The 12,727-nt window shown below is 35.0% G+C and overlaps 1 protein-coding gene across 1 annotated transcript; it reads left to right on the forward strand.

The window, feature by feature from the left end:
• The first annotated feature begins 587 nt into the window (after nt 1–587).
• LOC110891642 (ethylene-responsive transcription factor 1B) lies at nt 588–1,439 on the forward strand. The gene has a single exon (XM_022139304.2). It carries the CDS (start codon nt 678–680, stop codon nt 1,230–1,232), a length of 555 nt encoding a protein of 184 aa, XP_021994996.1. The 5' UTR covers nt 588–677; the 3' UTR covers nt 1,233–1,439.
• Nucleotides 1,440–12,727: the final 11,288 nt, after the last annotated feature.

Below are 12,727 nucleotides of genomic sequence, written 5' to 3' on the forward strand. Positions count from 1 at the left end.
ATCATTAAGTGCTGAACCAGTAAGATGTCTAAACCATTAAGAGCCAGTATAATGTTTAACCATTTAGAGACAAATGTTTGACCAATTCAGATTATAGGTCTTAACCATTCAGACTAAGTATAATGCTTAACCATTCAGAGGCAAATGTCTGAACCATTCAGACATCTGTTCGTGAAACAAACAATCTGAATCATTAAGTGCTGAACCAGTAAGATGTCTGAACCACTAAAAGCTTCCTAAAATGCAACTTAATATAAACTTTTGATGATTCTATTGCTAGCCTCTTAACGAAACTTGACTCACAAAAAGAACAATATTGGTCATCATTGATGTTCAAGAAGTATAATTCTTCTTGTTTGAATAAGATGAGATCACGAGATCTACCTAGCTATACATTATTTTTGATGTTTTAAGACAAATCTGGTCCAATTAAGGTGATGTCACCTTTAGTCGTGTGACCAGCCGCCATACCAAAACAAAATCATTTGACTACCGTGTCCCCGTGCATTAACTCCTCCACGACTAGCTCATCCACCGCCCCTTCTATATATACCATACACCGTATTATATAACAGTATAACACCTATATTCAAAACCCTAATAGTAAAATACAATTGTCACACACAAAAAAAAATAAAAAAAAAAAAAACCCTCTCCTTTTGATCTGAAATTCAATAATGAACTCCTCCACTGACCACCACTTCCTTCCCTTTAACGAAAACGACTCCGAAGAGATGCTTCTTTTCGGAGTCATCTCCGACGCCAAACCACTGTTCCACATTAAACATGAACAGTGTTTGGAGCTGGAGAACAAAGAGTGCAGCTACAGAGGCGTTAGGAGGCGTCCGTGGGGGAAGTACGCAGCCGAGATACGCGACTCAACGCGTAACGGGGTAAGGGTATGGCTGGGAACGTTTGACACCGCGGATGAGGCGGCCCTGGCGTACGACCAGGCTGCCTTTGCTGTCCGCGGTTCGCAAGCGACGCTTAACTTCTCGGCGGAGATAGCGTATGAGTCTTTAGTGAAGATGGGTTATAAGTATGAGGAAGGGAGTTCGCCGATTTTGGCGCTAAAGAGGAGACATGCCATGAAGAGGAAATTGATGAAGAAGAAGAAGCTAGAGAAGAAGGTGAAGGTGAAGGTGGAAAACGTTGTCGTTTTGGAGGATTTAGGTGGGGATTACTTGGAAGAGCTATTAGGGTTATCTGAGAGTAGTGGTTCTAGCTGGTAGCATTTAAAGCATGCAATGTTTTATAAGATTCTGAATATATCATGGTTAGATTCTTAATTTTGTCTACACAATGTACACAAGAATATAAAGTGATCGTTGCAAAAACGTACAGGTTTAGTTTTGTAATAGGTAATATACACAACTAATTGATGAAAAACACACGTACTTTTGTAATACATGAATAAGTGATGTTTATTATTTTCTTTATTTGAGTAATATAATGTGATCTATTATTATAAGTCGTTTACCTTTTTTGTTATATCCGTAATATAATATGAAGTTTTACAAAATTTCAAATATACCATTGATCATGTATTTATATTCTATAATTCTATAAATAATTTATTCGAACGGCTCCAGGTTCAGTTGATTTTTTTTGTTATTAATACGACGAATCAAACCAATCAGGGCCGACCCTGGGGGTGGGCGGGAGGACCACCGGCCAGGGCCCGAGATTCCGAAGGGCACGTTTTTAAAAAAATCTTATACATATATATGTTATAATTTTTTTTAAGAGTATACCAATAGAATTTGATGAATGGCTTATTGGTTAACTTCCCTGCTTTTGAACTTGAAAACCTGGGTTCGAGTTCCCCTTGCTGTTTTATTTTTTGAAGAGTTATTTATTTATTTTTTTTAATCTAAAACAGATTCTTAGGGTTTTAACTTTCAATAACCCCAGTTACCCAATTGAAATGTATTTGTTAGTTTAATTTTTTTTCTTATTGTATAGGCCCAATCATTTTATCCAAGTTAATGTGAACATAACAGTTGAATCTAATTGAAATTTGGGTGAATAAGTGTATACTTGAAGTTGTATTGTGTCACTAATACTCATTTCCATATGAGAGCAGTAAATGAAAAGTTTCATTATTATATCGTATTTTTGTTATGAGATGAACCGTACCCCATTTTAACCGTCGAACCGACCCAATTTTTTTTTATGTTTGAACATATGAAATTAGAACATTAAAAAAGTGAACCCCTTGGAAAAAAATCCTGGATCCGCCACTGGTTTTACCGATCCGAAAACACATGGCCTTAGTATCTTTGTTTGCACTTAACCAATACTATGATTTCTTGAACAGTTATATAAAAAACTAGTTTACATTTATATATTTCGCTAAGGCCGAAGGGTACATTTTTTCGAGCTCGAACAGGGCATACGAATTCTCAGGGCCGGCCCCTGAAACCAATACTGTCCGATGAACATCAATGTCGGTGTTGTATTCGATTTTATGGTTTTCTCGACATGTCGATACAAAATTCGTTGAGTTTTTTTAATATAAAGTTATGTCATTTACCCCTTTTTGTTTATTTTACCTACAATTTAATTAATAAAAGTTTTCTTTGAACGGGTTAAATATAGTTGATTTTTTTTTTTTTTACCGTAACGAATTGAACCGTTACTGTTCGAACTACATCGGTACCGGTACCATGTTTGTTTTTATGGTTTTTTCAACATGACGGTATGATATTGATTGAAAATAAAGTTTTTTTCCTAATAGAGTATTTTTTATCGTAAGTTATAACAAGTGCCAATTACCAAACTGAGAACACTCGAACAACACTGGTACAGGTACTTGTTACTATACTTTCGATCGATATAAAACACATGTTGGTATCTTTTGGACGTATCTCTTTTGGTTGCTGTACTAAGTGCGGGTATCATAACGATACTTTAATGAACCAAGATATTGACCGAAACCTCACTGCGAAGCGCTAAAAAATGTTGCTAATTTTAGTACAAATCTTACTTCATACCATATTATATTATATCATATGATAATGTCTAAGAAGTTATGCTTTTGACATCCTAACATCATCATTAATTTCTTAGGATAGAAATTGACATAGATAACTAACTATATATAATGTCTCTTATAAGACTGATTGGCGTGGTAACCTTGTTTTCACTACAATCAGGGACCCTTGGTGACAGATTAAATGGATTACTGAATGACATTACTAGATGATCACCGACAATAGTAGCAACGACAAAAGTCATGGCCAGATAAACATATATCAAACAAGAGAACCCAACCTAAAAGACTAGTCCGGTAAGTGAGAGAGAGCTCATTTGGTATATAAACCCTACATTGGTCGAGTCTCATACCTTGCAATGGTTTCAGTCCATAACAATCGACCCTCCTTAAGGGCCAACGTCCTCGTCGGTCACGGCCAAGTTGGTCATGGTTGGCTAGTCTTTTGGGTTGAGTTCTCTTGTATTTGCTATGTAACAAGTTAGCGACACTTTTTCCACCGATGGATTAAAGACAGAGCGTTCACCAACGATTCCTCTTGTAAATACAAACTCATAGATAACAACAGAAAAGCATGTTACAAGTTCCTCTTTTGTAACTTGGCAAGTATGAATAAAATGAAAATGAAAGTTTTTTCAAACAAAAATACTTCTCTTACACGTCGGATATCCATAGGTGATTATGACTTATTAGCGATTGGAAAAATTTCCGTCCTTATTATCAACAAAATCTCCATAAGGGAATTCGTCGCATGAAACCAACTTTTTTTTAGTAATGTTTACAATGACAAATACTCACATAAACTTGTTCATGTTGATACCCACAATGCGCCTTGCAATTATAGTTTTCCGATATGTATGCCAATTTGGCGATTTGTGTACCAACATCCTTTCTGATTAGGGCGGGGTTCTTATCTATTTGTTAAGCTACAAAAAGTGGATTTAAGACATCTTTATAATTTTATTTTGGGTTCCTAGCTATTTGTTTTCTTTATTGTTAGTTACGCATTAAATAATTTGGGTAAAGGGGCTTTGATGAATCTTTTTCGTGATTTGTTTTCTAATTATATTTTTATATGTCTTCCAGAGGGTCTCTGAGAATTCACATACCCTATTCGAGCTTGAAAAAATGTGTCATTCCGTTATGTTTTGTTATTATTTAAAAAAAATCAAATTAGTATTGGGTTCAATAAACCTAATTCCAAGTGAGCTAAATTCTAAACCATAAAAAAATATTTGTAAATGGGACTATATTGGAAGTGGTATGTGTTTATTATTTAGAAAAAAAATAACATATACGTATCGGATTTTTTTTTTAAATCGCATGCCCCTCGAAATCGCGGGTCTTGTGCGAAGGTCCTCCCCGCACACTATAAGAACCTCACCTTTGTTGTAACTTATATCTAGAAAAATCGATCCAATCGTTGAATTCATTATGTACGTACGTTTGAAAATAGAGAACTTCTTGAAGATTAATGTTTTAATTCAAAATTAAGGTTCTATGTTTTTTTTTTTTTTTTTTTTTTGTCCAAGATAACTTGTTGATTTATATATCAAAAAGAGAATATGGTTCTAGAAATCAAAACTATTTCAAGGTTATTAAGATAAGGTTTGAAAAAAAAAACACTTTGTCATAAACTATTTTAAGGTCAAAGCTACCTTGTACTGTAACCCACCTAAGTTTACAGATTTAATTACATGGTTAGTGATATGATTTTACAAAAGTAAGAGGTTGAGTTGGTTTCAAGTAAAAGGTTAGGGTTTTATGTTTTCTTTTTTTAATAACTAGAAGATTGATCCGCGCGCGTTGCGTTGCGGCCAACGAAATTGACATGTTGATCAGATTCACATTTACAATGTGTTAAATATGTTTTTGTCGGTTAAGTCTGTATTACTATCTTATACAAATAAGTAATTCACCAAATAATCTCAATACAATTAATGGTATCATAATTACTACGTTACATGACTTGTATCCATATAAATAATCTATCATATTAAGCTCCCCTTGCGGCGGGGGTGTAAAACCGTGACAAATAGCGCCAATGCCACACTATAGCCAACGACCACCAACATTGAAGTTGCAACGTCTTAACGTGAAAAATTAGACCGACATATAAAAATAGAAAATAATAACTAACTCGATTTAGGACTCGCACGTTGTGACGAACTTATTAAATGGGAAAAAAATAGACGATGTAAACACACTGAACCACACACGTACGTTGCCCCATGTTAACTCGCAAAATTTAGAACGAAGCGTATAACAAAACGTAAAATCGTTGAACCACACACACACATTGTGCCGTGTTAAGTCGCAAAATTTATATCTAAATGTAAAACGAAAAATTTTGCAAAATATGAAAAACATAGAGGATCAAAGTTGAAAGTAAAAAGGTTGTGAGGTTAAATCGGAAAAACTAAAAACTTTTGGGTTAAAACTACAAAATCAAGTAGTTTTGGGTTTAAAGTGAAACATCAAATTTTTTATTGAAAAACCCCCCAAAACATGGGGTACAACATCACTAAGCATCATGTACAACACAACTATGCACAAAAAACTCATTAAGCATCATGTACAAACTCCTATGCACAAACATCTTTCAAATTAATAGTATATAAGTGTTGGGTATTAAGTCAAACCTTAATTAAAAACTAATTTCTGTCTCACGGTTCTTATAAGAGTGAAGGGAGTGGTTACCTATTTGGAATAGGTAAACTCCTCATTCACCCAATCAGACATTGCCACTTCAATTCACCTAAATTGTTTACCTAATGCTCAAAAACGTTGGCGATGGTTTACCTAATGGGGTTTCGGTAAACTATTTAAAAAGAAAAAGAAAAATGTGTGATCGGTTGATAAGGAATGGACCCCACCACACACCCATCTCTCTCCCCCTTCCCTCCCTCTCACCGACCCGGTAAACCTTCACCGAAATTCCCCCCATTTCGGTAACATTGATCGGTAAACTATGTTGGCGGTGGACGTGGGTGCGGTACCGAGTGCGTTTACCGCCCCACTCCGCTCACCCTAACTCAAGTAAATTCTCATTTGAACCTAACCTTACGTCCCTACATATAGGGATTGATATTTGTGTTGAATTTTTAGAGTTTATGGATTAGTTTGTAGGGTTTAGCTTTAGAATTTAGTTTTTAGCTTTTAAGCATAATTTTTAAGGTTAGTTTTTTTGGATTTATTAATGGTTATATTGATTTTTTTTTTCTTGAGTTTTCTCACGAAGAGGAGTTTTTTCATGATCTCCCCCTATATATATATATTAAAAAACAAAATCACACACTCTCGCCTCTCACTAAAATAGATCATAGACGATATCAATTTGATGGGTTCCTTCTTACGAAGGTTATGTGGGTGCCGATTGGTGATGTCACTTTAGTAGTCGACAGGGCAAAATCAGATCCACTATTAAAATCAAAGGAATTGACAATATCATATCGACGTCCTTTTTTAAACACAAAAGCGCCGTCAAATACTCATCCAAACCCCAATCCTTATTGGCAACCTTCCTTGATACCAAAATCACCTTGTGGTATAGGAGATGAAGAAGTTAAAGATGTTTGGGGGGGGGGGGGTGTAATGTGTGAGGAGAGAATGGCAGTGCCTCGGTGATGTTTAGCTTGGTAGTTTTTCAGTGAAGGCATTTTTCGTATGTTTCAAATCCACAATGAATGATTCTTATTAATTCACTCGTTTAGATGACAAACTCAAGCCATCATAACTGTCGTGGTTTGACCGTTTATTGTGTGGTCGGAGAACACAAAGAAAGTTTGGGTTGGCGTTGTAGCATCAATGGTTGTGTGACTTTCGATGGCACATGAACAACCACTGAAAAATGTGAAAATCGAAGAAGATGATGCAAGTGGGATATGGTGGACGACTAGTGACGCAAAATAAAAAAAAGGCTTTCCGATGAGGATCAGAGATGGAGATGGTGATTGTCGATGGTTGTGGTGGTAGATGGCCAATGAATAGGTGGTGTTGCTAAGTTTGTGGCGTCGACAATGAAAGAGGGGAGGGGGAATGAAGATCCAAAAAGTGGTAGGACACTGAAAGACCATGTTTAGACCTTGGTAAAGCTTGAAGATCTGAACCTGCACACTGAACAAACCGTTAGGTTCGTCGCAAAGGTGGGAGGGCCACTCTGCGACCACATTCCGGCGTGAGTATAAGTATTAGTTAGAGAGAGAAAGTAGAGAGAGTTGGAACGAAGGTTCAGAAAATCGTACTTGTGGTGTACTTGGTGGAGGTATTTATACCAGTTGACTTTGATGACGTCATTCGGTCGGGACGCACCTTTAGATGTGTGTCTGTTATAATGGCTGAGGGACGGAGCTAAAAGATATGCGTTCCTTTTGTTGCGGCCCGGCCCTTTAGAGAAGGTCCGGTCCCGGCTATGCATCTACAGAAGAAATGGAGTGGGGTTAGGATGAAGAAATAGTGTGGGGTGGAAATGGGGCCACATCTGACTTTTCGTTTTTAGTGTAATGACGAGAATATCCATGCTTTTTTTTTTTTGTTAGTTTTTAATTGGTGTTTGCCTTAATTAATACCCAACATTGTTACCAGAACATATGAAAGCACATGGCGGAGCTTTTAAGGGGCGGGAGGGGACGGTCGACCCCCCGAAATTTTCGCTCAGTAGTGGAGAATATGTAGTTTTCGTATAAAAACTTTTGGGTATATACGTTTTCGACCCCCCGATTTTATATAAATTTTTAGGTCAGGTGACTCCCCCCCTTCCGGGTCAGAAATCTCAAGCTTTGCCATTGTGAAAGCATAAAACCTCACCCTATTATTTGAAACTCTTATAATACCCAAAAATGTTGCTTTTGAAAAAGCATATAAACTAACCGTGTAATTAACTCTTAAGGTTGGTTACCTTGTAACCTCCTTGTCTAGCAACTTGCCAATGAACACTAATTTTTTGTATAAAAAATTAGTAAAATGGGTATAAATTTTAATTTAAAAACTGCTTTAATCTTTTACGACGAGGTGCATGAGAAGGCTTTACTAGGACAATACGATTTAGTTGCTTATATTATACGATTTGAGACTTTGCATCCACAACAAATCTGCGATGACTTTGTTGAATTTATGTAGTTTGAATTATTTGCAAATTAAATCGTTAGGATCTAAGCCGCATAATATTTCATTTTAGTCTACAAAAACATTATATACATGAAATTTAGGTGCCATAGTACGAAATGGTTCACATTCACAAAGACAAAAGTAATGTTTTGTCAATTCATTTGACACGTTCGGCTTCAATTGGCGTCGGAGGCAGTTCGGTTCTTGGCTAGAGTTCAGCATGTGGTCCACAACAACTTTTCGACCCCTCAGGGGGCGAGACTTTGTTTTTAGTAGATTAGAATTTTCTATTCAGAAGGGGATGGCGGCGCAGTATGTTGCTCGTCTACCTGCTATCCTTATGTAATTTGCCCTGATGATTGGAATGAAACTAACTTTTCAATCTAAAAAAAAAGGGCTAAACAGAAACAAAGGAACTTTACATATTTTGGTGGTAGTGAGACATATTAGTACTTCATCATAAAAAAATCTAACAAATGCGTTGTCTAATGATCAAGATTTTTTTTGGTAAATATTAACTAAGATTTTAACGATGGTTGATACTTAATCAAGACTAGCCCTATGCAAATGCTTTATGTTGATTTACAAGCCAAAATCCTTTGCGTCAAAGACCTAGGAGTTGTGTGGCTCATAATGCTTTCGATTGTCAACTAATACACAATAGTCACCATCACATGCGTATGTCTTTTAAGGTTTGCAGTGGACACTTAATAATTGTTGAAATTTGATCTCTATTGATGGTCGGATAACAATTCATAATCAGTTTTCTACTTTTAATTATTACTAGCGGGATTTGTCCACGCGATACAGCTGGAAGTCGTCCGTATCGGTTCGATTTGTTACGCTGAGGATTCGGGGTGGTAACGATTCGGTATCGGTATATGACCTGCACTCGGTTTAAAGTCATGATACGCCCATACGTTTTTTAGATTAAAAACGAATACCAGTAGTTCATCACGGTATTATTTTGAATAATTTTTTTTTCAAGAAAGTTTATACAACAACGATGGAAAAAAATATATTAAACACTCGTGTATTCAACTTTATAAGAAGACAATGAACGCGAGTTATTGAAGGAAAATCAAATTAAATAAAACCTAATTGGGTTAAAGCTGGTGTAGTTTTAACGTATATACCGATAGCGGTTCCTATAATACCGATATCGATATCGACTTTGTCAGTGTTTGTTTTATTCGTAAAGGTACCATTATGACACCGGCACTTGATCAACCCTTTGATACCAAAAACGACTCGATTTTGAACACAACTCGTTTTCAACATAATTTTTAAAATCAAACACATCTACATTTTCAATAGAATTTATAAAATCAAACACAACTACGTATTTAGTTTTTTTAAGCCAACGAAGACAAGTCATCGAATAAAAGACAAATAAATAAAAAAAAATTAAATAGGTTGAAAAAGAATATCATACATAATAAATGAAAAAAAAACTATGATATAACAATTCAAATTATTATCAGGAAGAAAAGAATTAAATATTATTTTAAAAATTAAATATGGTTATAAAATAAGTTTACTATTCATCCGAAGTTGAAATTCATATGTGTGTATATATAAAATATAATATAATTCAATAAAATTTATAGAATCAAACAAAACTACGTATTTGGTTTTTTTATTAACGAAGGCAAGTCATCAAATAAAAGACAAATTAGTAAAAAATTAAATGGGTTAAAAACGTATATCTACATGATACAGTAGTAAAATAGAATGACAAAAAAACTATGATATAACAATTCAAATATTATTACAAAGAAAAAGAATTAAATATTATTTAAAAAAATCAAATATCATTAATAAATAAATTTACTATTCATCCCAAGTTGAAATTGAAATTCACTAGTGATATTCTCCCGCGCTTCGCAGCGGGATTAAGTCGGTATCAATTTGGTTCGTGACAGTACCTGCATTCGATATAGTAATCGAAAGAGAAAGCATTACATCGATCGAAAACTAAAAAACACATATTGATATGGTACCTATATATGTTGTTCAGTTGATATCGGTTCAATTCGCTTGCATTTTATGTTTATTTTATTTCAACATTACGATTTTTAGTAACGGATATTCTGCCGCTATCATAAGCCCAATCGAAACCAATTGAACAACATTTGTATCGATACCAATATTTTTTGCTTTCAATAAATTGATACTGTATCGCTACCATATTGTACCGAACATGATCGGTACCGGTATACATTCCGTTTTATTGTTTCCTGTTTGATAACAGATACTTTGATCGTATCTTAAAAGTTATATGAGAGAACAAAATATACTTAAATCAATTAAAGTAATAAACAAATAGAATAGTAAAACCTTAGAAAACAATATTGAAAAAAAAAATAATCTAAAACAGTTGTTCCCTTCTTTGTATTTCAACATTACGATATATATATTTTTAAACGGATATTGTGTCGCTATCGTATCAAATTCAATCAAAACCGATTGAATAACATCTGTATCCGTATCAATATTTATTTTTAGTGTTTTTGCTTTCGATGAATTAATATCGTATCGCTACCATACCGTACTGAACAACATCGGTACCAGTATATATTCATTTTTATGATTTCTTGTTTGATAATTGGTACTTTAATCGTATCTTAAAAGTTATATAAAAATATATGTTTAAATCAGTTAAACTAATAAAACAATATAATAATAAAAACCTAGAAAAAAATTATTAAAAAAAATCAAAAACACTGTTCATGGCCTCTTTCTATTAATATGTATAATTATACTTATTATGTTTTGAATCTTACATAATTTTGTTCCAAAAACCGAAATAACCGAAAACCCGAACCGAACTGACGTAAAAACCGAAAAACAGAAACCGAAAAACCGAAACCGAAAAACCAAAACCGAAAAAACCGAAACGGAACGGTTTTTAAAAACCAAAAACCGACATATCGGTTTTGGTTTTGATTTTGCCCAAAACCGAATCGAACCAAACCGTGCACACCCCGCGTAGCCTTCTAAAAGTTGGCCCAATAGAATAGTGACACCACTGGCAGCCACTATTCATTTAGTTAGTTACTGTTCAAAAGACAAAGAAATTAATATAAGGATAATATGTATAATTTGTCAACATGTACAAGGTTTTAAAAATACTGAAATACAAATACTATAAAGGTAAAACTTTGTAGAGAACACAAAAAATATTGAAATGCAAAAACTGTATCTCAAACCTCGACTCGTAGAGAAATGGTACGGGGCATGATAATTGCCCATAGCTTATGACATTATTATAAGTTCAGATATTTGAAGTCACCAAATTAAATTTCTCACACATAATGATAGAAAAACAATTGACATAATTCATACAATATTCAGAAGATAAACAAATATGATTAAAGGTCAAATTTATTACTAAGGTATGTTCTACGTGTCTTTGCCTTCAACTCTATCTTCTATTAGTGTACCTACATCATGCGTAAAAAGGTTTTGGGTCTACAAAACTGTCACGGCCCCCGTCCCGGTTTAACCCGGTCCCGGAGCCGCATGACAGAAACCCGTGGTATTTATTATTTTATTTGACAGCGGAAGTTTAATAGGATCTTTAAAACTTGAAAATACTTCATTTATTTCATTTCACAATTTGGGACATATCCCCATAATTTACAGTAAAGGGAATTTCACGAGGAAATCTCTTATTTTACAAAACATGTTTATTTATTTTACTGAGCCACTACTTCAAGCGTGTTAGTGCTCCGTAGCACTTTTCCTTGAATTCACAGTAAGTCACCTGAAACATGTTTAAAAAGATTTTATCAGCGGGGAAATACTGGCGAATCACTCAGGTTACGTAAAACGACACCTTAGTTATAAATTACAGCATAAGAGCGATTACAGTGGCTTCTATCTTATTTTTATCTGGCGCCGTGTCACACCCTGGTGACGATGGTCATACCACTATTGGGTCCTGTCACCCAAGTAGTGATGATTATCACTGTTAGGTTGGTGAACCTAACCGTGAGAGAGCCTAACCGTGAGAGATTAGTAATGTGCACAATACCCCACTTGCCAGTGATTCAAGATAACCAGGACTTAATTCTTGTAATTATAACTTTTGAAAATAATTTGAGTATTGTAAAACATTGTTGATAAAAAGAGAATGACTCACATTGCAAGTTTAACGGGACAGAACCTTGCCTACTAATTTAGCCTTGTAACCTAGTTTAAATAGCAATGTACACAAAACTAGGTAAGTAACTTAATACAACATTTACGATAAGCTCACGAAATCAAAACCCTCACGACGAATGACAAAGTATAGCCCAAGTACGGGCAGCACTTAAACATCCATCGGATCGGTTTCAATCGATCGGACATTGTATCGTAGCAGTGATCGAGTTAATACCTTGTATCCGCGGCAGCACCTTGACACTTTAAAGCTCGTTTTTAGCAGAATTTGGACGTTTGAAACTAAAATTTCAAACACAGAAGCAAGTCCCATGCACAGGCAATTTATAGCAACATTTTAGGTTTTACGCGACCCGCGTAAACCTTAACAAGAGCTTACGCGGCCCGCGAGGGCCCCCTATTCTACATGTAGGGCTAGCGTGTCATCGGTAGGTCCGCCACGTGGTTGACACGTGGCCT

This window comes from Helianthus annuus, chromosome 7 (assembly GCF_002127325.2).
Source record: "Helianthus annuus cultivar XRQ/B chromosome 7, HanXRQr2.0-SUNRISE, whole genome shotgun sequence".
In the NCBI taxonomy this organism is placed as follows: Eukaryota; Viridiplantae; Streptophyta; class Magnoliopsida; order Asterales; family Asteraceae; genus Helianthus; species Helianthus annuus.